General features: G+C 35.6%; 1 protein-coding gene, 1 long non-coding RNA gene and 2 other non-coding genes across 4 annotated transcripts in view; 1 reads left to right on the forward strand and 3 right to left on the reverse strand.

Moving 5' to 3' along the window:
* Positions 1-6825, reverse strand: part of LOC110448401 — a 7434-nt gene extending 609 nt beyond the window's left edge. Inside the window, exons 1-2 of the long non-coding RNA XR_002462720.1 lie at positions 6651-6825; positions 828-1011 (exon numbers count right to left, since the gene is read on the reverse strand). This is a non-coding gene — a long non-coding RNA (uncharacterized LOC110448401). The remainder of the gene's footprint in view (positions 1-827; positions 1012-6650) is intronic.
* A 10870-nt stretch (positions 6826-17695) lies between these two features.
* LOC110448432 lies at positions 17696-21595 on the forward strand. Its single transcript, XM_021494665.1, has 4 exons — positions 17696-17816; positions 17985-18526; positions 20238-20625; positions 20894-21595. Exons 2-3 carry the CDS (start codon positions 18034-18036, stop codon positions 20447-20449), a joined length of 705 nt encoding a protein of 234 aa, XP_021350340.1. The 5' UTR covers positions 17696-17816; positions 17985-18033; the 3' UTR covers positions 20450-20625; positions 20894-21595.
* Positions 21596-25071: 3476 nt separating this feature from the next.
* Positions 25072-25181, reverse strand: Trnai-uau. The gene is made up of 2 exons: positions 25144-25181; positions 25072-25107 (listed from the first exon to the last, which is right to left on the reverse strand). It is a non-coding gene; the product is annotated as a tRNA-Ile (tRNA).
* Positions 25182-25629: 448 nt separating this feature from the next.
* On the reverse strand, positions 25630-25739 carry Trnai-uau. The gene is made up of 2 exons: positions 25702-25739; positions 25630-25665 (listed from the first exon to the last, which is right to left on the reverse strand). It is a non-coding gene; the product is annotated as a tRNA-Ile (tRNA).
* Between the last annotated feature and the right edge of the window lie 1446 nt (positions 25740-27185).

The raw sequence follows: 27185 nt of genomic DNA on the forward strand, positions 1-27185 counted from the left end.
CCCCTATTCCCCTAGAGGCAATGGGTGACCTGGGGTAACAAAATTAACAAATTTGATAAATCACCTTAGGACCTTTCCATTCATGACGATGATTTGGTTTCCAGCCAATATGGGTCTTAAAAAGAAGATTGTTGAAATTCTTGCCAATGTGTCCCTTTTTGGCTCCGTCCTTTGGCCCTGGGTGTGAGTCAGGGTATGAATTTTCATATCATCAAATTAATTCACATGATGACAAATATAACCAAGCTGGAATTACGAACAACCGAAAATAAATAAAAATATACCCAGAAGTGATATTTTTCTATATAAACTATAGTCAATATTTTTTCTCATCCTTCCCCTGGGGGGCAATGGGGAACCTGGTGGTAACAAAATTAACAAATTTGATAAAGCTACTTAGGACCCTTCCATAGAAGGAGATAATTTGATCCCAGCAAATCAGGGTCTTGAAAAGAAGACTGTTGAAATTCTTGCCAATTTGGCCCCTTCTGGTCCCGTCCTCAGGCCCTCGGGGTGAGTCAGGGTATGGAATTTTCTACCATAAAATACAGATGATTCACATCTTTGGTTTGCCTTTGGCTTTGGTATCTTTATGCAAAATTGAATCGAAATTGGTTCAGTGGCTTCGGAGAAGCCAAAAAAAGGTAAAACGTTTGCGCACGACGGACGTGGGGAGGGGTTCTTGAAGCCCAAAAAAACCCTTAGGATCCGCTACTGAGCTCAGATGAGCAATCATGCGAGCTAAAATTCAGGAAGGGTATTTGGAAGAAAAAAAAACATATGCATTCAAAAATGTTGGCGAGTGAACAGAGTTTCAAGATACATACTGTGACTCTTGTACTGTATGTAGAGTTGGCCTCTTTGTTGCCAGCACAACTACATTCGATCCAGTTGATGGGAGATGCATGTCCGCCCCTTCACCCAGAGCTTCACAGAAAAGTCCCGGATTGCGCCATCTTGAGGGCGTAGAACTTTCCTTTTTGAAGATTCCGTTGTTGGGACATCTTATGTCTATGAAATGAAATAGATTGGTATTTATATTGTAGTGAAGATGTTGGACACGAGGATGCACATATACAACTAGAAATTTGTTTCTATAAACAAAAACATATGTCTCCCCTTATAAGCCAGTATGCATATTTGGAAGGATAGAAATGTCACCTCAAGATTAAGGTGTGTAAACTTTAAACCATTAAACTTTTAAATTAATCTGGTTCATGTTTAATTGTCTTAACAATTTTGGTTAAGTTTCGGCAGTAATGGTACTATAGACACATGTACATGTATATAAAAATAGGAATTTTCACACATCTGATTACAATCTGGTTTATATAGTGAGGAAATAACATGGAAGTTATGCCGTGGACAAACTTCGGTATAAAAAAATAAACAAAGGGCCATAACTCTGTATATAGTGGGGCACGAGACCCGATTTCAGTGGGAGAGATTCTGTTTTCTCAAGATACATAAGTATGGTATGTTTGGTCAACGTTGGTGAAATAACATGGAACTTAGGCTTCGGACAAACTACGTAACGGTATCAAAAATAAACAACGGGCCATAACTCTGTATATACTAGGGCACGAGACTTAATTCCAGTGCACTGCATAACCTCTGTGGATGATGCAGGTATGCTTCAAGTTTGAGCAAGATATCTTTACTGGTTTAAAATTTGCGGGCCGGACAACAATTTACTGATATGTTGCACTTATTTGACCTTTGACCTTGAGGTGAAGGTCACAGTGACCTAATTCCAGTGCACTGCACACATGTGTGTGATGCAGGCATACCTCACGCTTCATCAAGATATCTTAAACGGTTTAAAATGTATGGCCCGGACAAGTTGCGATTAGAAGAACCAGAAGAAGAACCAGTAATAAGAAGGGCGAAGAAGGCGCCCGAGCGAAGCTCTGTAATGGTAACACATACGTGCGTAAACAGAGTTGCTTCCCCTTTCTACACCTTGCCTTTAATATTTTTCAAACCCCCAAGCGGCGCGAAGCGGCGCCGGGGTTTGATCTGTAAACACTTTGTCCACTTCCGTTGCTACCCCATGCGTGAAAGCCTTCTGGGAAATTAAGGCCGCATACTGTCTTCAAAAATATGATAGTAAACTCTACGGTATCTGTAATCATTATAGTTTACTACTGAAATATCATGTATTTTCCATTTGATAAAAACATATCATAATGCAGTAAAGATATACGAAATATTTTATCTTCACATGTGAAGACGTCTTATTATGGTCTAAACTGAACGGTCCATCTATTCTCTGCGTAAGCTTCAAGTTTAGATGAAGCGACGGCAGAATAAGTGGTTGTGTTATCTACCTTTGCAGCATACATTATTGTTTTTACATAACTACACAATTTATATCGTTTTTGTCTGGAAATCTTACCAGATGATAGCAAAACATTCAAAATGGCGCTCTGTATTGTTGTCAAGCGTGACGTCGTAAGAACTTGGTGTCGAAAAATACGCTTTACATTCCCGCGCTTTTCTGATGTAGCAATATTTCCGTGGCGTGACGTGAAAAAAAGTTAGAAATAGAAAATGTCATGGTTTTCCCGTTCAATACGAATTATTCATTTCACTTGTATAAAACGAATATGTGATAACAACCAAAAACCCAGCTTTGTGGCAAAATATGTCTTCGTAATAGTCTTGAAAATTAATAACTATTATTCCGGGATTGACGCTTTAACCAAGAACGCGGTTGATATTTTGGTCAATAGAAATATTTGTAATATAATCGCTGCATCTCTTTCTTAGAAGATGACGTTATAACCTAAGCGTTGACATTTAAACGTGCATTTAAAAATGTACATGTGCGTGCTTTATGACAAATGTTGAGTGACAATAGTGCTAAATGCAAAATTAACACCATTAACAATATATAAAATAATTATAATTAAATAAATTCAAGTATGCAGGATCCGTTACCTCGAGGTTGTTGGACTGTTAGTTAGTCATTTTCATAAAAACAAAATGGTGTCCAGCAGCTTTGCTGGATTTTCTTGTTTCGTCCGGAAGTAGACGTCCAGTGGGGAAACAGGAAGTGTATCCTTGAAGCAAAGACAATTGTGTTTCAAACCATACATGAACATCTTCATATAGTGAAAACAATACCCATGTTTTATTACTTATTTATTTAGGTAAAAACTAATATACATTCTGAGTGAAAAAAATCTATCACATAAGTTTGTATACTAGCAGGCATGAAACGTCGTTCAGAGATTATCATACTATGACGTCACAAGCACGTCACACTCCATCGACCTTCATCGGTTATTTCCGGAAGGATGCATAATAACCGGAAATCTCTTTGTCGGTGCTTCATGACTTTTTAATTTCAGTTTTTGCCACAAGCACAAAAAGTAAAAACGCGGATGTTTTCTGAAGATCCCTTTTGTCATCGACCATGTTCTGTTTAAATTTCTACCGAGAGATATTTTCAAAAAGAGCCGCATTAAACCAATATGTCAACGTGTACATTTATTTTTCGTCGTCTAAAATTTCATCAGCTTTTGATTTCGATTTTTTGTGAATTTGAACGAAATGATTCACATTTTTGAAAGTCTGGTTATAGTCTTTACATAATTTATGTATGCATCACCACTCATAAAAGAAACAATGGATAATTCATTTATGTCGAAATCAACAATAATTTTCCAGACAACGAACCCGAGTTCAACGCCATTTTTCAGCAACGTATCACTTTTTCACAACGCATTCCGATGTGTAACTAATTACAGACAGAAACTGTTTAATTTTATTTGGCATCATTACCTGTCAAGCCTCAGTGACAGTTACAAAACTTGAAATTCAATCCGGTGTTTCAGTATGGAACAGGAATTCAGACTATATATCGATATAACGACAATTTCAGTTACATTAAAGTATTACAATGTTTTCTTTTTTTAATTTCATTTTTTTAACTAACATTTACTTTTATAGACTTATCGTCAAATATGTAATATGCACGTTTTTCTATAGCAATAACAAAACAGTTTTTCCCCAACTTATTTCAATCATTCATTTTGTGACCTGACGGAAGCACGCAGAGGATTTAGTTCTTAATGTGGGAGGAAGCCGGAGTATCCGGAAAAAACCCGCGTGGTCGGGCAGGTAACCGGGATTGAATCCGGTCATTTTGGTGAAGACGAGCGCGCTATCCACTGCGCCACCCGACACATCATATACGTTACGCACAAGAACAAATATCTACTTTAGCTTTGACTGGAAGAAAACGGCGTCATTACTGCAAAGATTATATTGTTAATACATTTTTTCTTATCATCTATGATACAAAAAGTCTCCATACGGGAGACCGGGGCAAGTTCGGCCACCCCTGAATTAATTTTTTGAGCTAATATTTACAACTTTGAGGCTTCACACAAAAAAAGGCGAGGCCAACTCTAAATGTACTGAATTACTAAGCAGGAGAAAATAACTTTTGAGAGGGTAAAGAAAGAAAATCATGATCTCGCTTCTAGTTATGCGAACTTTCTGTAAACGAAATTCACCTGATTGTCATGTCGGTCTTAGGTTTCATTAGAGCTCATGTTTTATTGTTATTCCTCGATTAGCCGACTTTAAATAAAGTTTATCTTATCTTATTCTGAAAGCAGTAGATCTAATTCTGAATCAGTAAAATATGAGAGATCAACAAAAGCTACGCTCTTTTTAGGCTTTGCCTTTTCATATTACAATATGTCTCCCTTCATTCGAAGGGGAGACATTATAAGAGTAATGTAGGGTAGAACAATATACACCCGTCCCATGCCTGTCTGACGTACGTAAAATATGTATGAAAAATTGAAATGTAAGGAGAAGAAACAACATTTACACTGTATTACCAGTCATATTTGAGAAAATTATTGTTCAGAAACTGTCAACCAATCAGAGCAGATTACGCTAATTAAATATTATTAACACACGAAGTTTCAGAAAATTTGAGTAATATTTACGCAAGACATGTTGGGGAAACTAAAGTTAGAAAATTGACCAATCGCGGCACAATTTACTGTGCACAGATAAATTGCCAAGGTTAAATCTTAGCTTCAATCTTTGTATAGTATACAAGCAAGTCATCTTGCGTAAACCAAAGTGTGGATGGACAGACGACGAATGGAAGCTCTCCATACCATAATACCGTCCGTCAAACTTTTGACAGGCGTATAAAAAGTCATGTTATACTTATATTGTATTGTCAGCTCGTCTGATGGATAACCGAACTACTCGGTAGTGAAGCGAAAGTGAAACCTATCAATCAATCAATCAGTATTATATTGTCTACAAATTAGAACTCAAAAATGGTAAGCAGAGGCGCCTCAATGTACCAGATCATTCGCACAATGGGATTCCTGAATGTCTTTGGCGCCTTATTTGGGGTGACGTCATGACTTCAGAAATGCACACTACTGGTGGAGTGAGGAATTCATCCTCCACTGTTTGTGTCAAACTGGAATGGCCCACCTGCCATAATATGTGGAGAGCATAAAACAATTGGTGTAGCAAAAGGCTAAAGGGCCTTTGGATTTTTTTATTTAAATCTGAACATGTTTAATACCAATAAAAATAATATATCTTGGCAGGAAAGACACAAAAGACATAAACGTATCTATTTCGTCATGCCCATCAACTTAAAATATGTGATTATTTCTGGGTGCATCTACTTGGCGGCTATTTCCAACATCTATGCTGCACAGAAGTCGCACATATAAAATGGCCCAGAATTGCTGACTCTCGACACGCTGAACGACACAAGAGGTAATAAAATAGGTCAATTTCATTTAAGTTTGCAGACTTTGTTGAGCTGCATTCCAAGCTGCCAAAAAGTCAATTGATAAGTTGGAAAAGCTTACCGACTAATCCCTTTGTCAATATGTTGTCAATAAAATATGTTTAAACTAAACTAAGCTGCCAACCAAATATTCCGACTCTTAAGCATTACGGTTCAATAGAAGTGGTTTGGCGATGCGGGGCAAAGATAAAATACTACACTCTGAAAAGCTGGTTATTAATGATCACTGGCCAGATATATGTCAATACAGTCCCCTATATCTATCCAATTTAAATTACCGTAGTCTTTTCAGTTGCCCTTAAAAAGTCCCCAACAATGCAATTACTTATTAGACAGAAACTTCCCGGTAGGACTTTCGAGCATACTCGTTGTCGAAAAAGTTACATTGTCCAGAACACCAACGGAAGAGGATGGCGTTTCAAATTTTGACTTTGTAGGTCTTAGGAGCAGTTTGGATTTTCACTTTGTTTTTAACCTGAATGGGAAACAATTTAAATAATGATGTATAAAGGGCGAGTGCGGGCATAATTTATGTTTTGAGAAATGATTGTAACATACGGTGTACTTTAACTGGCAAAGTCCAAATGACAACACTATTTTTTCCCTATTTGCTTCCGAAATCAGAGGCCTATGAGGTCTGTACCAAATTGTCCTTTAATTCATACGGATAACCCTGTTTCGGTACACATTTTATTCCACAAAAAGGCGATTCGTTTGCGAGAGTTGTTTCCCTTAGACCGTGTTTTAAACGTAGCACTGTTGTTCCAATTTGGTCCAAAGACCACAGTTAAAAACATTCATACTTCACAAAGTTTCACCTAGAAATATTAAACGATGAACTTACCAGGAAGCCCTGTAGGGGAAAGCAGCAGGACTCCGTCTGTTCACCTCTGCAGCCAGTGACAGAGTCCCAACTGGCCAGGGGTGGCGGAAAATGGATTAGGTGCACGTGTTAGTAGAGGGAAACGTGCACGTCACGGCACAGGCACCGCTACCTGTGCTGAGGCCCGCTGTAGGTATATATTTCCCCTCTTTGATAAAATGTCTCCAGGTATGGTCTGTACCTTCATACGCTAAACTTTTAATTAGTAAGAATGAATTGAATGAAAAAAACATCATTGTGCTAGCAACATTGTGTTGCATAACTAAAACATACACTCTGTTTTGAACTATATGAAATGTTATGTTTAACCTATAAGTAAATAGTCTAGAGGATGTTACAGAGTTTATTATTTCTATAACCAACTCGTACTTACTTTTATGATAACTAACATTCAGACCTTTACAGGGCTGAGACACAATATTCTACCTTTGTACGGAAGTCACGTCTCACCACACACAGTACAATATACGGTAAGCATGTATATTCATATCAAATATGGTAATAACTCACAAATCTAATTTAACACTAACACTAATCTAATTATTACCACTTTTGCAAGTAGCTTTATAATGATACAGGATATAAGTCAGTAGATTAGGTGCTTGGGAAGGTCCCTTTACCTCAACCGCCTACATCCGATCACTTTAAAAAAAATTATCAGGCTGTTAGTGGCTGGGGAGGTCCCTACCTAACTAGAATACCAAGGACAGGTATATAAGAATAATAATAATAACTGATAATAATTCCAGGTTCTTATTTACCGCTTTATCACAATCTAGTTAGTAGGTCGTCTCAAAGCGGTTAACAAATTATTATCTGTGGTTATAGGGCCTTTGCAACCAGCCAATATCTTTCTCCACTCAACTCCCTGGGGAGCATACAGCCGGTGCAATATGTTTCAATAAAACTAGGATAAGCTACAATTTGTTATAATCACAGCGATAGCAATGCTCGCTGGTCTAGCAAGAACTCTTTACTGTCGTCTCTTTGTATCAGCCCATTAACCCTATCTGTTGGGAGGTCTACGGATTCGTGTAGAACACCTCCCCTCAGGACTAGATGCTATATCCCCATGACGTACATGTATTTCTGGGTTCAATTCCGATACAACTTCAAGTTCCTGTGATACTTCCGGTTCCGATACAACTTCCGGTTCCAGTAAACAGGCACTGTCGGATATGGATTTACCGGATATTTCTGAGAATCATACTGATCTCCTATATCCAGAATGACTACTGAAGCTACATTGTTCCTCTGACGTCTCCTTGGTGGTGGGTTCCGTTTCACCGCTACTGTCCGAAACTATATCCGGACTAGCATCCCTGGAGAAGAAATGATTTGTGATCTTTGGAGATAAATTTCATTTTTGTTTAATTGTAACGACCGTCAAATTTTACTCAATTTTATCCACACACTATTCTTGGAAGACATAGTTATTTAAGTTCAATTATGTAAAAAAATATATTGAATTAGTCTCATGAGTTGAATTTATCAAGGTTATACCTGAGCAAAATAACTCTGCATATAAACATCATTGCATTCTCTACACTGACCAGTCACGTTATTAGAATAACGTCATTGCCATCGTAATTATCATTTAGGACCGACCCTTAGAATGCCTGTCTAATATATACCTCAGTGTAGAATAGAAAACATGGCTATCTGGGAAGGTTTCTTACTACAAAACAACAAATACGTTTAGATATTCCAGTGAAATATACACCCTATGTGTATTTCACTATTGATCGATGTGACATCCGAGGGATTGTGTACACACAGTGACCGAGACCCGCCCCTTCTTGACTCTTCCCACCGTTTACAGTCAGTGATGAATTATCTTTGGTATCAAAGTGTCAAATATTTATTGTTTATTTCTCCAATCAATCTTCAATGTACGATAATAAAGCAGAGGCGACACCATTCTGTCTTATACTGATCAGCTTGACTCAGAGTGAATTTCCAAATTTCCTTTTCCCCCCTTCAAAACATAAATGAAGGTGATATTCTTGAATGTTGCCCACCGAGGTGAATTATAAACCCCGGCACAAGTATCTGTCGGTAATATGTTTGATATGTTTGATATGTTTATTATTAATACATTTTTCGCGAAATTAACAAATTTTATGACATAAAGTTGAGGGATCTTTGTACGGGATACGGGAGGTAGAGGCCAGTAGTATTTGATTACTATGGATCTCATCAAATTGAAGTTTTAGTCCGCCCGTCTTTGCTCTGTCAAATAAAATATGACGGGGGGATTTACCGACTTCTGATTAATGGCGAAAGAGTAGACTGTCATGTATTCTGATAAAGGCCTCGTTACTGAGAAAGTCCTCAATGTTTACTATAAACCCAGACTGTAAATAAACAAGATAATGACAATTTTTATGTAAACACTGAATGCTTGTATATTAATGCAATGTCCTCATTTTAAAATCCTTTCAGGGATGAAATTCTTCCTCTTTTCAGGGGATTTCCTCATGTTTCATTTTAAAGGTTCGTTTTTTCTGAAACATTACAAAAATGGCCTACAAAAATTCAAGTTTCTAGGGGTTGAGTTATGTGTCCCTCTCCGTCCATTTTGTTTTTTCTCTCCTTTTTTCAATCATCAATCACACCACTGCCTATACTGACAATTCATTTTATGTCGCATTTTTGTTTAATAATAATTGTATAAATGAAGCTTATTTATGAATGCAATTGATTGTATGTGGTTAAAAAACATTTTCTGGATACAATCCAAAATTTGTCCTTTTCGAGTCTCTCGTGCTAGCAACGGAACACGCGAGTCTATAATTAAAGGTAGTTAATACAACTGTCGACCTTGGTTCTATTATAAGTCAGATTTATTCTTTCGTATAAATCAAATCATTTCAAAGACAGGAAAGTCGTGTGTGTCCTAGACAGGGCAGAGTATAGGTCTCCGTCTTGTTAGCATACTAACGACACCAATAAACAATTTTCTTCAAGATCATACATATTCAAATCATTTACATATGTATATTTCGTAATGATAAGTCAACATGACCCGTCAAGACGAAAATGTACATTTGTGAAAATGTTTTCCCGGAGATTTATTTATTTTATTTTATTTATTCATTTTAAGATTGTTCAAGCTGACAAATCGTCATTAAATCATCCAGGCAGAGATCATTTTATTTTTTAAATTCCCCATCCAGAAAATAGACTAAATGACCTATTTAACCTTTCACAGAGGACAACAGCACCATTGTGAAAATACAAACTCAACGGTCGTGTGCCTGTATGTAGGGGGGGGGGTTCAAAGGTCGAAGTTCGCGAAAATCCGCGAGGGACAATGCTGGGGATTACTTAGATATGCTAAACATACATATGCGGCCGACAGACACAAAGCACTGATAGGTTATATACTAGAAATATTTCAGATTCAAGGATCGGCAAATTAATCAAAAGGAGATATTTATGAAGCGATAGACAGATTTGATCCCCCTTAATCCCCTTAAACTCCACAAGTCGCGGCCCTCTTTGCCGATAAAAGGCTCTGTCCTCATAATCCGATATTTATAACGATACTGAGCGTCTATATTGATGATGTTATCCATGTACAGATTTTAGTTCAAGATGAATGAAATTCCAATCTATAAACCTGAGACCCGTATTGTCTTGGGCCAATATTGCCTGTTAGCTATACTGATAACGCTGGAGTATAAGTAGGGTACAGATGCCTATCGAGAAAGAGAAACGTAAAATAAATAGACGAATGCAATAATGTTTATAAACGTGAATTAGTATTTTACCTCATGGGTTAATGTTAGACAGCATTCTTTTACATCCAATTTACAAGGATCGAGCTGCAAACATCAAACAAACATTGATACTATATAATGGACAGCAAAAACTACATACTTAAGTATTCTGCAAGCCTGCCTTCCTCGGTTCAAATGACTTTTTAATAAAGAGGCTTATTTCCTGCAAAAGCTGTGGGTCCTTAAGATGACAATAATAATATTAAATTTTGTAGATCAGGCAATTATGGGTAAATTTTAATTTTTTGGAGAAACGTAGTCCTGATATTTAAATTTATTTTGCATTTAAATATAAAATGTAATTCATCTTCTACAGTATTGCAGAATTTACATAGTCGGGATTGTCGAGGAATCTTTTTAGATCTACCAGCCTCAATTTCTAAATTGTGGTTGCTTAGTCTCAGCTTTGCCATCAATTTTCTATATTCAATGTTGGGTAAGGATAGGTAATGTTCCTCTGCATACTTTTTTTTATTTTACTGTATAGAAATAACTTACTATTTTCGTCCAAACTATGCATTTTTCCAAAAAAGTAAAATTCAAATTTAGCATGTATCGGCTTTTTAAACAAAATTTTCATTTTCATTTTCATTCTTGCAAAGAATGGGTCGTGGTGCATTCTAAACATATAGAAGCTAGGACTAATAGTATATTTAACTGTTTTTTGATAATTTTTTATATCTAAATGCATCAAATGATTAAAAGTCACTAAAATAAACTTAAAGTTAATGGCTCTCTAGACTCTTTAAAAGTTAAGTCTGCAATGTCGCTGTGCATAGAACATATCAATGCAGTATACAAATGGTATGAGGCTCCACGCGGATTTTGGATAGGAATTTCCCCATACTTACCAAATGTCTCGATGACGATTCACGATTTTTTACCCTAAATTGAGCATCTTTCAACAAGTGATTAAACTATTCTTATTTTCTAAGATCTGATGAATTCATCCAAAGGAACAAGTCAAAAGATGTCAAAGTGTTGTTTTCCACAAGAGTGTACATGCATACATTTCATTGATGCTTTTTATTCCTATAACACATAATATCCCCGATGGAAATTTCAGAAAAGCTTACAAGAGTGATTGCGCAGGTAAAGGTAACCGTTACATACCTTTACTTACAAACGTAACACCTGTGACATTCTACTCGGGATCGTAACCTACAAGTATGATGTCACACTTCACACCAGAACTGCCATTCATAGATTACATTACATAACCCCTGTATGTTTATTTCTACAGTTATGCTCGTTTTATTTATACATCTTCACTAGTCGGGAGATAAAAAGGTCCGCGAAAAGGGGCCGGCGTAATGGCTAGGACAACAAACCCATCTGGGGTCCCTTAGAACCCTTATTGTCATACCTTTATTTGTTTACCTGTCTTGAATATACACCTGTTGAAGCTCAGCAAGAGATTTGAGTATATCATCAAACGAACCCTTTCAGATTAAGATTGAAGACGCGAGAGGGTAATTTATACCCAAACGTTGTTTTTTATGTGCTTATCCGTGCCCCCGGGACCTTACCGTATCCTATCATTGCAACAATAGGGGCCGAACGTCTCCCTGGGGGCTACACACCGCAACATCTTAATCACGTGTCGCGGCTCGCTTTGCTGTAATCCCGGACAATAAGGACGTTGCGTCATCATATTGGCCGAACGCGTCGGATATTCGATAAAAGCGATTATCTGTTTGGACTTATCGGCACAAAACTTCATGATTTACCGTCCTTAGAGAAAGAAACATAAGTAATACAGATATATCAAAAGAAAATATCCATTACTGAAATATGTTTACGTCTCTTTAGATAAATATTGACGAATAAGTGATCGATTATGTGTAATTTGACCAAGATAAAATCCTAATTGTGATATCTCTATCGCCATATTGTTGTGATTAATTTCCCAGATGGCACAAATATACAGAAGAAATCATTGTCCACTGATGTAAAAAGGACTTAAATTATTTTATTTGTATTGTGTGCTTCCTTTTTTTTTCAGAGACTTCATTTTGATATATAATAAATGTTCAAAAAAATATTATAATCACGGCATTAGAATAGATTGCTATCTAAGTCCGTGTTTATTATGCATAAATCTGACACGTAATGAGGAAATATATATGGGGATTTTAGAACAGTAGAATTACATTTTGATAAGTTGAGTTAGTACAACTTTATTAAAAAATATATCACGTTGCCTTAACCCATTCAGTTGACCCTAAGTCGGAGCAAAAAGAAAACAGAATCCGTGATTTTTTTATCGGAAATAACAGAGTATGTCTACCTGTCATATTTAACTTTGGCAAATTTGAGAGTCAGTTACATTTCTTTTTATTCCTTAAGATTTACAGCTTATAGGTTAATTACAAAATGTTAGTTACAAAGATGGCATAATAAATACATATAAGCATACATAGTTATACAAATGCGCACAACACACCCTAGTTTTATAATTTGTCACAATCATCATCATCATCATCATCATCATCATCATCATTCTCACTCAATTTGTATATAACGCAATTATATTGTTATCTATATAATAGCAAGTAAATTGTACAATTCGCCACATTTCACTGCATTTATCATTGTTAGTATGTAATAAGCCTATACAATTGTTGATATTCGTGTATATTTATTTTAACATATGTCATCATTCTGACGTTGGAGATACTAAGTGTAATGCATACCATGTTCCAAGAGTTGTGTAAGCTCAAATTAAGTTTGAATTAGAATCCCACTTTCAATTGTCAAATATTGATATTGACGACATTTTTCTGGAGAATCTCCAGAAAAATAAAAATATATAGTTTGCTGTCAAATCAGTTCAACTAGTTTATTCTGTAAGCCTTACGACTTATAAGATACAAAACACAATATTAATACATATTACCAGGTTAAACAGAGTAATGATGTACAGGAGAGTGACAATTGTATATAATCGTATCACATACACGATAGTGACCGAGAGCGCTTCTTAAAAGCAAATCTTATATATTTACCAAGATTACACAAACCCCTAATTAAAACGCGTGTGTTTTTGTTTCTTCATTGCTGTTATTAATTGAAATGAATACTAATAAAATACCGACTCTGATTGCAAATGAACGAGTAATTATTTAGAGACTAATTTCTAATTAAATGTTAATTTGGTTTTCATTAAGTAAGAGAAAACATATGACAGATTTAAACTCATGGTATGGTATGGAGGAGATCAAACAGGCCAAAGTGTGATAAAATGACCAGATGACCAGTGTCCGAATGTTAATTCTGACATAGGGGTGGCTACAGGTGTGAGGATTGACACCCCTGACGTCAGACCGGTCAGTCACAACAGCGGGCTGTAATAACATTCTTGGACAAATATAAGCTACCTACTCCTCAAAATCCGATGTTTTGTTATTTTAGCAGAAGAAAATGTTATGTTAGGATTTAGTCATTAGGGCTGATAATGCTCGTCAATTAGGGAACCATATGGCTAAGCTATCTGAGCCGACGACATATGCCTACCAATTTATTATGTAAAATTAATTTTAGAACCATACTCGAATTCAATACCTACTCGTTTACCGTTACAACTAATTATTGAGCTTAATTAGATCTATCTATCTTACTAACATATTATTTTTACTTAATGACAATTCGTTCAGAGTCATTTCTAAAATTATTTTATATTTCATTTTTTTTCAATTTCAATATATTGATTTCAAATATTTATTTTCATTCAACAATGTTTAATATAATGTATCTGTTATTATATTGAATATCATGCAATTTCATCTATGTTCATTTAAATATCATGCAATTTTATTAATTTTAATTTCATTGAATAATATCAAATTTAATTGATTTTTATTTCACTGATTTGTCTGATATCACTTGAAATTTCTATAAAGAAAGAAAACGTATTTCATGACGAATCGTAAGGTTAAGTTGAAACACAGTCTGCCCGTGCAATTTTTTCAACTTCATAAATATGAACAATTAAATATTAAAAAACTTGATAACAATCCGTCTCAATACCGTGTCTCATTGTCGTGTCAATCTACAGACTTTGAAAGTGTTTTTTTATTAATTTTAACAAGATCTTGTCACAGAGAGCTTTACATTGCAGGTAGATTTCCCTTGGGTTATGTCTAGTTAGTTCTGATCAAAACTAGTTCTTGTAAAAGCGTGTTACAGTTTAAGATATGTCTCCCTTAGGTTATGTCTGATTGGATTAAAACAATATCTTGTCGAAGTCGATCGTCTGTCCTGATTTTGACAGGTCTAGAAAACGTATGGTACGTGTGAGAGGGACACGAGCTGACATCAGGTAGATACTCCTCACAGCCCATCTAACATCACTTACCTGTCTGGTACAGCTAACTAATTATTCACAGGTGACAGGTCAACTCTCCAAACTGTTACAGTTATAGTTTTTTTTATAACCGTTCCGTTTTTTATGATCATAATCGTGGTCATAATGAAATTAATGACGTTGCATGAAATCAAGTACAAAAAAAGACGATAAAATTACTGAATGCTTATTGTCACACGATATTTTTCAATAAATTTAAAATATCGTATAACGAGACTTTGTATCAGCTGGATAAAAGTAGAAAGAATATTTGCAGATTTTAAATTATTGATTTAATTTTAAAAAGGAATACATTTTTAAAATGTAATTGCAAGAAATGTGAAGCAATTATGAAATGAAATAATTTATTACACGTAAATAATCTCTCTAGGGAATCGTAGGGTGTATACTTACAGTAATATTGCTCGGTGAAAAAATACAACCTTTTTCTTACATTATGTAAGGGTTTGAAAAAAATGGACTGTTTTATGTTGAAAAGGGGAGACTCAATTTCGGGTGACGTCATTTTCCAACACAAGTTACCCGAGAAAATACCTGTTTTGATGCCCGAAAACACCTAGTTTATTAAAGGCTTTGCAGGGGCCCTTTTGTAATTCATTTCCTAGGAAATTGTTTTTTCTCACAACCATGTTGCTTCTGAGTTGGGTTATTGCGGTGATGAAAGAAGGGAGATAACTGTTACAAGATTGATTGTTGTTTTGGTGAAGTATCGAGTTGCGCCCTCCAAAAGTGGATAACTGCATACATTTTATTATCAGGCCAAAAATGTCAGTTTCTAATAGTCACATTTATTAATCTAACATTACAAAAGCGCAATTTATTTTTAGAAATCTGCAAGAAAAAACCAACGCACCAGCTAATTAACGTGAGCATTTCATATGTTATTCCCAAAAACACATCTATTGAGAATTAGTAGCCAGAATTTTAAACAAGAAATAAGTTAATCGTTCCGGACATTCATCAGGATTTTATTAATTTTAATTGTCGATAAAATCTAAATAGACATCCTCTTCTTGACTCACATGTTGATAACTGCACACAGGAACTAGTCGGTTAAAGATTACGGATTAATTCATTTGAACAAAAATATCCCTCACTGGTGAAGCATCGAGTGATGTCGATTTTAATACCACTGAGAAGACGATACAGACACATGAATATCTGTCTTTCTTTATAACAAATCTATCTTAAATTATAAAAATTATCTAACACACACACACCCTCACAAGTAAGTGTAAAGTTACTCTGAATACTCGCAGTTTCGGTCCAGATATAGCTGTAACAAATTATCAGGTCCCTGTGTTTCCTGATGTTTTACCTTTAAGACTTTAATCTACCTGTGAAGAATCAGGATCCCCTACAATTGAATCTTTTGATACAAATTACTGTTTTTTGGCGAAAATGTGTCTATAGGCAAAGTGAGTGTCTTCTGTGAAAAGGAAATTGGATCGGTGATAAGTTTAGGAAATGGCATTAATTTATTAATATTTTTCAATTAAAAAATAAAGCCACAATTCAAAATTCTAAATGTGGAAAAAAAAATTCCCCACCAAAAACTCAATCTCCCTATCAGTATATAGGAATAAGAGAATATCTCACAAGAATGTCTACTTAAGTCATCACATGTATGATAAAAGAAATCATCGGGGTAGTAATTAAGATTCATTTAATTGTAGAACTGAATATAATTTTTACCATTAACGTCATTTTTTTGTAAATTAGCTGAATTTGACCAATGATATAGCTGTATTGCATGATAACGATGGAAGTCTTCATGTCATTTATATAACATCAACAAGCATCTTTAAAATATATATTAATAAAAAATTATTACTATTTTCTCCGTTTGAGCACCAACGTAAGTTGTCTGCAACGGTCAGTGGCATCCGGGGAAAGGGTTCAGTATTTATCAGTACTTATCGTGTAGGGCATTCTACTATATTACAATATAGTATATAACATTGTAAACAACTCTACGGTTACGATGTGTGATATTAACTTGTGACTTGCTATATCATAATGTATTTGAAAGTAATATGTTATATTGTTATGATGTGTGTTGTTGCATCTAACTGAATTAGAATATTATGTCTATCATTAAAATATGAAGTAAGATCAAAGTGCATTTATGTATGTTAGACTACTTTTATTAATGTACATGTACAATATTGTGTATGTCATTGTATTGGTTTGTAAATACTATATGTAAACACCAGGAAATAGAGCATTTGAGAGGGTTCAGGAATAACCCCCCTCCCCCAATCAGAATCTCTTCTCTTATACCATTGACTGAGTGAAATAAAAACTTGTGAAAACTTGTGGCAAAGCTCTATCGTATGTTGTTTATATTGGACAAGATTATCCCTTCCCGTTTTCGTAAAGTAGACAGGAATAGTCTTAAGAGGCGACAGCTCTAGACAAGTTTCCTATGGTTTCCGTATTCGAGTGTTTTCGAAGGATAACTTTATCCCACAAACAAAGGATTGAGCTACCTGTCCCAGCCCGTCGCTTGACACCTGTTGTGTACCTCTCTGACTAACTATCTAAGCGTTTTAATTGAGTCGGTGGTTTTTAGATAGAGTTATCAAACAGTTTTGTCAAAAGACTTTATTTTGACACTCAGCTATTTAATTTACTTTTACTCGATTCAGCATTTTTATAACCTCTACTCAACAAAGCCGTGTTTTTATTATTTTATCAATGAAAACACTCGTCTGTTTACGATGAGAACGTCTGTTGACCTTGCCGCATGAATAATCTGCCTGCGAGGAACGCGACAGTCTGATTGGTCGGGCAGTATCTGTGGGCGTGTCATGACTGCCGGCCTAGTTCCAGGTAGATATAAGCGTCGAGACGTGTGGGGACTTGACATTCGGGTAGCCGTCCTCGACTGAACACGTTCACCGAAGTACTATAAAGCTGACTACCAATCCATAAGACATCAGTGCTATAGCGTCTGCTGATTCATTGACAGTGGTAAGTATTGCTTCAGTGTAATTCACAATTTTCGTTAACGAACATGACATTATTTTCAAAACTTACTATTTCGTATTTTTTGAACGACGGGATAAATCTTATTTGTACTTGCATGCTCAACTTGATGTTTCAGAAATTAAAACAATGTTTACTTTTCTTTCATTACAGATTCGTGATTGACCCCAGTTTTCCAGGGATTTTACACTATTTTTACACAATGAAGTTGGAATTTTACACCCTCAGTGCTATTTTCGTCTGTGCCGTGGAGTATGTGTATGGCAAAAATGTCTCGCCGTGTGAAGATGGATTGTACTACGACGAATGGTCTAATGACTGTCGCACGTGCGCTGTATGTCCAATCAACACCATCATACTTACGCCGTGTGGGTTTTTCGATGACACCAAGTGTGGTCCATTTACAGACTTTTTCCATTTCCATCAGGAATCGGGAAAATCCTCGATAAACAGAGCCTTCGTTCAGATTACCAAAGACAGTAGCAGCCTGTCGTCTGCTCCAGGGTCAGAGGTTACCATCTCCCCACGTGCCAACGGCAGCGGCACTTTTTTCGAGATCAGCGATGAATGGTACCTCATCTCGATGGTTTTACTGGGAATTCTTTGTTTCATTTCCCTTATCATCGCCCTCTACATTATCTTTGCCTGTTTCGTCTGCAAGAAGGCCTCCGACAAAGTAGTCGTTTACGAACCAGGTAATTATTATAGGTTTTATGACTATTCATACAACACCATGTAAAAAAATATAAATATCAAAAGAATGTTATATACCTATGTTTCATGGTCCGTTTAAATGAAATGGCTCTTTTCATTAAAAATAAACTGGCATTCGGTTACAATTAAATTCAATAATTGTAATGCTTATTTATAGATACATGTCACTATTTTCATAAACGTAAAGCTGACTATATCAGCTGTATTGTGGCATTTATGAGCCTGTATAAAACTGACACACCTTATATGACGTCGCTCACAGGTAAATTTGACAAAACCTACCTGTGTAATGTGATAAGGTCGGGATATTTGATACGTCTGTCGATCTTATCTAAACTTTCCGTTTCTAAAACCGTAAATTTTAACGTCAAAGCATCAACAACGGCTCATAATAACTTCTATTGGTATAAAAAGTATATTTTCTTTCCTTCCCGAGTCGACACCTGCGTCTTTTGTTTCGAGATAAAAACGTAGTTATTGTATTTTTAAGATTTTAAGTGGATAACGGTCGGACTTGAAGAGATTATCGTAAGATAACGCCGATGTTTAAATAATTTGGATAGATTTATTGTGTAAAAAATTGGGAGGATGGCTTTCAGCAATAATTTATCTAAGGAGTATAATTACTACATTTTATGTTCCCACTTCTCGTAAAACTAGGAGCGGAGAGGGGGTTCCCACCCATATGCTGCAAAGCTAGTAATTCATTAGAAACATAACTTGCTGTTTTAAAGAAAATAAAATGTTCTTCAATTGTGCAACTTCATTTTTTCCGAGTAAAGTGCAACTTTCAAGGTCAAATTATTTGTCAAAATATCACCTAGTCGCTGAACACGTGTGGCACTTGTCTATCCGGTTTGAGGTGAAGCCGAATAGTTAATCAGAATAATTGTGATATTTACAGATGTTAATAAAAGTATAGACAGATATATACAAGGCCATAGACAGACTGATCGCCTCGAATTGCAATTAATCCATGTAATATATCGGTCTAATTGTTAACAATTGGTTGTGTGATTCGGCCATCAACTCGGCTCCTAATTACACAGAGGAATCGCCTTACCTGTGTTTTTCACCTGTTTTGTCCACAGGTTAAACAAACATAATAGGCATTGTTCAGCGCAGCCGAACCAATAAGTCTCCATTCTGAGAATACATGCAACATTCTTGTGGGGTTTAAATACAAAATTCCGGTTTGACTGAACATTTGACATATTTTCAAGGATTAAATCTAACGGCAGTACAATAGTTTGAAAAATATGAGACTCTCTGTTTAGCAAAATTACCAAGTATGTTTTGTCATCTTCAATAGTAAGTACTTTACATAGATAATTGGGATGTAAGAAAAGAGAAAACAAACACGTAAATTCCTAAAATTCTGTTTAAATTACGAATAAAATATTCAGAAAATTGGAAGACCACATTCCTGAAGTAAAATAAACTATAGATACCATTTTTATCTCTCGTTTCGACATTTAAAATTCCTCGAATGCTCGCTAATGTACGAGAGAGCGTAGGTATAAAAGTGTATTTTAGCAGCTATGATTAAATCAATTTTCCACGTTTATTTACAGTTATACCACAACGAAGTAAAAGCCCTCCGGCAAAATGTGATATCTACATAGACATGTAAAAAACAAAATAAAGTGAGTCATAATAAAACCTAAATGTATCAATTTTTATGTTTTACAGAGTACATCACGGTATCTCAACAAGCATCGCCAGGAAGCTACAAATACCGCGATACCTTGGTTACAGCGTCCCCGGATATACTGATGGGTTGCCAGACGTCTTTGACCCCTGTTTACGAGGACGACGGACCGATTACAATGGGCAGCCCAAACATCTATATCAACAATCATTATATCGAACCAAAGGATGCCCTCCTTGGCCAGATGAAATAAACTTTTTAAACTTTACAACAAATAAGTGCTAAAGCATTCTGTGATATAAAAATGATGCTGTCTCCATATCCTTCAAGCCACGGATGACTACTCCTTGCGCGTGACTTGACATAAAGGCGCAGGCGCCGAAGACGTTAGTGACGTCACATTTTACTAATAGGACTTCTAAGCAAGAGGTAAGACAAGTTCCAAATTACAATAGACATATTTTTTATTGTAAAATCCAATTTTCCAGCATCTTTTAAACCAGTCTCAAGATGTACGTTTTTGTAACAGTTGATCAATGCTTACTAATAATGTCATTAAATGTGTATTTTCGCAATATGCCAAAAAAACCGTATACCATTTATACCTATCAGAAGATGAAACTGAGAACGAAACTGAAAAAAAGCCCTGTGTCGTGTGACCGGAAGTTTAATATGTCGTTGTCTTTTGTCTTTTCAGATTGAATACATGCTGTTTCTCGGCGATAGTTCGTTCTTATCGACCCCAAACCGGAAGTTCGTACCACGTTTCTAAAGAGGCATGATTACACAATTCCCGAAGTCTTATCCACAGCGCCGAATAAGGAAGGTTTCTCGCTACAACGGTGAACACGAAACGATTCTATCACGTGATTGTAACGCCATGTTCCTTCAGTGTTGCCAAAAGTGAATTTTTAACGGCAAATAATGGACAATCTGTGTATTTATTTTTAGATGTTTCCCACCTGCAGGTTTTTAAGTTACGCGGTTTAAATGCTCAACATTTTGATAGATATTTATTTTGATAGTTCGTAGTCCTTAGCGTTTCTGCATTTCTAGGAAAGATGCATTTATTGTCAAAATACATGTTTGTTGATAGTAGTAATTTATTTTTTAATGATTTTTAGTTCTATCTTGACGTTATTCCAAATGAATTTGTGTCTTAATTTATTTTGATGATATTAGTTTTTAAGCATTTTCATCTAAGTAAGAAACGTTTCCTTTTATTGCTTCCTTTGTATCTGTAAATTATTTTTGTTTAGTTAATTTAATTTAGTTCACATGTACAGTTCACATGTAACCATAGATAGGACATAACATTATCAACGTCTCGAAGTATTTATTTTATTTTCAACCTTCTGTGATATTGATTTGCGAAAAATTAAAAAATCAATTAAATGAATTGGATTGTTTGTTGTGCTGTCAGAACATGGTTTGTTGACAAAAGAGGCAGCAGTCAGAAAGACCTGGAACCGGTCTCATGTACAAGTACATGGAAAACGGTATTTGGTTTTCATTCTCTCAAAAATTCTTCCGACTCGCCAATGAAATTTTAATGAATTAGTTTTTTATTATCAGTAATTCACTGGAGCAAGAAATACTGTTTTAGCACAGAATCTGACCTTGAGCATGAGAACATTTTCATTAATACAGGGCCCAGGACACCGTATCGTGAAACAATTTAGATTTCAATACAAAACTTGAATATTACGTCCTTGTTTTTATCAGGATTAAACTGATGGTTACTTGCATACACACACTCGTTACCTAACATGCGATATCTCTAAGGACTGTTCCATGATCGGAGGTTTAGGCAATTAATCTTCATTAGAAGTTTGAGAATTGTCTAAAAAACCTAATGAAGAAACATGACCATCAGAATGTCAACGGGCAGACATCTTGTTGTTCGACATCCGTTATATTCCATGGTTATGGTTATTTCGTAGTAAACTGATACGAATGCATACGTGAAAATACTTGAAGGAGAAGGCAAGAACTCGACTTAACTGGACATTTAAATCAAAATCTCTATATGAATGAAGGCGATCACCGGAAGACACCCGATTGGGGAGGTCCTTGTCTGTATACGCAAGAGATAACGGTAACGTATCAGGGTAACGAACAAGGAAACAATTACTTCGAAATATTGAGATCAATGTTTTGGATTTTTTCTTGGACGGGGGTGGGGGTCTGATTAGGAAAAATACATGCTTTCTTTACAAAAAGCAATTCACAAACTGAAGGAGAAGGTCCTGAAGCTCAAAATATACACAAATATTTATCGGCCACAATAATTAATATTGAGTTTGGGCGACTTCAATTGCGATGTTTGTCAAGTACATCAAGACGTGAAAATTACATTCTTGGAATCAAAATAGGAGACGGACGTTAAACGTTTGTATTGTTTGGACAATACTACCAAATATTAAATTATTGACTATTCGGTTGTAATCTGACAACACAAATTGAATGCCTCTACGTTGTGTGACAGCCGCGAGAAGAACCAGCTTGCAAAGGCACGCGGCCGGTTGACTCGGAACCTGGGTACTGTTACAAAAATTCTGACCTGACCTTTTTAGATAGCACATACTTACGACTGTAAGGGGTTTTGTTCTGTAATATCGTCGGTCATGATTAGTGAATAAGGCCCGGTAACCAGATGGAACCCTTTTTTTCAATTTAAATCTTATCTGAACGAATTTTTCACATGTGATTACCTGTAGGATTCCGTATACCACCTGTTGAGCAGCTAGCTTTGTCGCGACGCGCTCACGAGGCGAAACGTCGTATTTACATAAAACCAGCAGATCTTCGCCTGTTGCCCTCAGTGATGTTAACATTCCGACTTGGATGACCCTACCCTGAGGTCCCCACCATTATCGCTGTGAAGTGAATTGTATCTATTCCTTTATCGCTCGCCGTGAGAGGGCTTAGAGCCCTATCAATGGTCTTAAAAGTCGAAGAAGAATGTTTTAAAATTTACAAACAGACAAAAAGGACTTGTCTTGTCGTGTACTTATTTAACCCTTACCGAACAATTCCGTGTTTGGTATGTTTATATATATGCAGCACTATTGAAAAATGAAAACATCCCCCTATCATAAACGTGTTATTATACAATGTATTAGGAAAAGAAAGTTTAGCCAAATGATTTTATAAACATATAGTGGATTAGAAATAAAATATTATAGAATTTCAATGTGTGTTTTTAATGGGTTTTAGTCAAAAGGCCAATAAAGAGTAATTGGAAATTTTGTGTTCGTAAATCTATCATCGGTCGTGTGTTTATATGCGCGACAAAAGTAACATTTCATTATCAAATAAATGAATCAATATTACTTAAATCGAGAAAATTGGATGAACTTACTAAATGACTCAACAGTTCACACAAAAGACCATTTCCTCATGTTAAGAAAAGTCCGGATATAGGTGCTTAGCTCTAGGCGAGTGAACTTTGTTTTTACCCCAGGATTACTTTCAAACACATATGTATTGAAGTACTTTACTGATTTCCCTTGCAAGGAAAAAAAACATTCTCCACACGAAAAAAATCACCGACCGTGACACGCAATAGGTACATTCTGTCACCTATACTTTTGATCTGAAATACTGTAAAGAAACTGATTACAATAGGCAGAATCATTTCTTTTCGTTTCTTTCCTGCTTATCCTTTCGTTTTTTCACCTGTCTACTCTCTCTTTCCGGTGGTGTCTCCGAGGGCACTCGTCTTTATATAACCCCGGAACAAAAACCAAACCAACAAATTAAACATAGACAAATTGAAGGATTATTCCTGCATTGATATTTAACAAAAGTTAAACTGAAACTGCTTACAAAGGTAATAAAAAATAAATCAAACGTTTGAGATTTTAGCAACAGGCGCATTGTATAAATTAATTGTATCCACAAACGAAAGACAACTAAAAATCCCAGCAAAGACATACAAGGAATCTATCAAGTTCAAGGAAAACAGATAAAAAAAGACGGACACTTGGGTCAGACAAGATTCCAAAAATGGCCGTTAGTTGAAATTGTTCCAAGGCAAACTATTGTTTAGAAAAAACAATAATTGATAATCAAGATGAGCGTATTTTGTGGAAGAAGCTATAACCGGTGGTGAGAAAAAGAAATTCCTCCTTCCTGGTATGAGTTATTCAACATCTCTGAAACATTTACTATGATAAATTGGCAGGCAATATCAAATTCAGAAGAAGAAGAAAACAAGAAAAAACAGAACTCTCCTTTGTTGGAGATTCCATTTTATTTAAACATATTTTATTTGCAAAAATACAAAAGGGATTAGACACAAAAATAAACTTAAAGTTCGCCTTCTCCCTTAAAGCAATAATGATGAAATATACAAATGACTGTACAGTAGAAAATATTGATGCCTGTAAATTTAGATGATTCAAAGGAAACATGAATAAGATAAAATGTACAATATACAGATCTTATAGATTATTTTTGTATTGAATGTACCCTTACATGTCTCAGTAACCTGTATATAATATAAACATACGCTGTAACATTACTATTAACAATCTATAGTTTTTTTTCATATTGAAACTTCTGTCAATGATACATATCGTATAGTCACTAAAACAATATAAAATCCAATAATTTAAAACTAGCTTTGAAATCAACCTGCATGTTTTAACACCGTAGCAGCTTGATGACGCAGCAGACCGTATCATATCATTGAAGCTTTCTTTAAAACGCACCATAATGTCCGCTTTCAACAAGTATAAATATCACACAGCATTGGCTTCCTTAAGAGTTCCGGATTAAATGCCGAGATAGGACTGTCAATTTTATTACACCTCACTGCACTAATTCGGCGTTTGATATAATAAAAAGAAATATTTATAAAAATAGCACTGCTCCGGGTGAGGATCGAACTCACAACCTCCGCATTCCTCGTCCTGTGTCTAGCACAGGGAAGGTACTGTCTATAAGTACGGCGCGCTAACCGATTGTGCCACCGGAGCAGATATAATACTGCCGGATATATTTTCAATTTTCTTACATGCTTTCAAAAGCTATATTTTCTTAAATGTATGTTATATGCTCCATGGTTATACAAAGAAAAACGCGTATCCCTTCATAAACATATTTACTGTCTCAAATAATGTTTCAATTAAATATTATCATAGCATATACATAGGATGAACGCTAGCATATTTCATAAACGACCGGCTTCATGATAAATCCCTGATGCAGGGATTTGTTTCTTACGAATTTCACAAATTCTTTTTTCAGTGACGTATAAACCAGTAGACATTGACAATTCAGAAAAATACAGAAAACAACAGAACTCTTCTTTGTTCGAGACAAGATAGCAAATGGGGAAATTGTCTATTTTAATACTTTTCGCCGTACTATTTCGACATCTGATGCAACGATCACAATTAGTAAAAATATCAATAAAAATAGCACTGCTCCGGGTGAGGATCGAACTCACAACCTCCGCATTCCTCGTCCCGTGTCGAGCACGGGGAAGGTACTGTCTATAAGTACGGCGCGCTAACCGATTGTGCCACCGGAGCTGATATACTACCACCGTATATGTGTATAAAGTGTAGCTGCCGTATATGTATAATGTACATAACCACTCTTACTGCATACTTCCCACCTCTCACAATGGAAAAGTGTGGGCAATAAATCACTTGCTACCACAGTCAACTGCACACATGATCCCCTTTCATGGCCAATCATGATTACATGACCATGAAAGGGTGTGTGCCCAGTGGACTGTGGTCACAAATGCTGTAAGAAAGGGGAGATAATCAATCAGTGAGTAACGATGATGTTAATACAGTGGAAAGGATAAACTTAGTTGACACATTTTAAAATAAGGGGGAAAAATGAAAGTTAAAAATGGTAATTTCATGATTGAAAAACATAAAAAGATTTCCTTATCACATGAGAGGATAAGCATTTCCTGGAAAAGTTTATAAAAGTTTATAATCTTTAGGAGCTGTTCCTTTATACAAAATTGCACATTCAAATATACCATTCATTGAAAGAACTGGAATTCCTTAGGGATTGTTAAACCCTTACATTGTATGTATGAAAATGGTTTCAATATCCTGTACCTTTGCCACATCTTGAAAATTAAACTGAAAATGTAGTCAGAAATTCAACATTGCTTCCCGTATTTTGTTCTAATTGTTGAACAGACACTCCTTACCTTCCCTGACACTGGAGCTGGATAGTAATCCAAAAACACTTGTATCCATTATGAAGGATACACTCAGACTGGGCTATTGAGAATCTTACATGCACCTGGTTATGATTAGTACGTACTCACTCACACAGGTACATGTAAATTATCTGCAGTGTAGGGTAGGTAAAAAGATTGTCCAGGTGAACATTTTTTACTCAACTTTTCTGTTTTGTTCGAGTTGGGAAGCATGCAGTAAGCCAGTTATTGCATGATTTCTCGTCACTCAGGACTTATTACACCCTCGCTTCGCTCGGGTGTAATAAATCCCTTGTTACTCGAAAACCATGCAATAACCTTTACCTACACAGCAATCGAACGACGCTATATATGCATTTATATCATAGATATACAGCTGATAGGTTATTCGTTTATCGGGTAATACATGATTATCATATACTACAAGTCTGATTTACAATTTTAGATTGATCAGCTAAGCGTGTCAAAACATCGATAAAAGGCGAAGGAAATAACCTTAATTTCTCATTCAGGTACATTTTCTGTTGGAAATTAAAGTCAAATTATTCTCTAAAAAAATCAAACCAAAAACCATTTGTTCATAAACAATTAAATGTATAATATACTAATATATTGAAAATATAAATCACACAAGAGATTTTAATAAATCGACGAAAATTAAGTTGTTTTTTATTTCTTTACTTTCTGAGCACATAAAATCATTGTTTTCCACTATAACACATAACCTATAATTTTCTAAACGTATCATTTCATACAAGGGGGACGCGGAGGGGAGGGGGAAGGGGAGGGG

This window comes from Mizuhopecten yessoensis, unplaced genomic scaffold, assembly GCF_002113885.1.
Source record: "Mizuhopecten yessoensis strain PY_sf001 unplaced genomic scaffold, ASM211388v2 scaffold4033, whole genome shotgun sequence".
Lineage (NCBI taxonomy): Eukaryota > Metazoa > Mollusca > Bivalvia > Pectinida > Pectinidae > Mizuhopecten > Mizuhopecten yessoensis.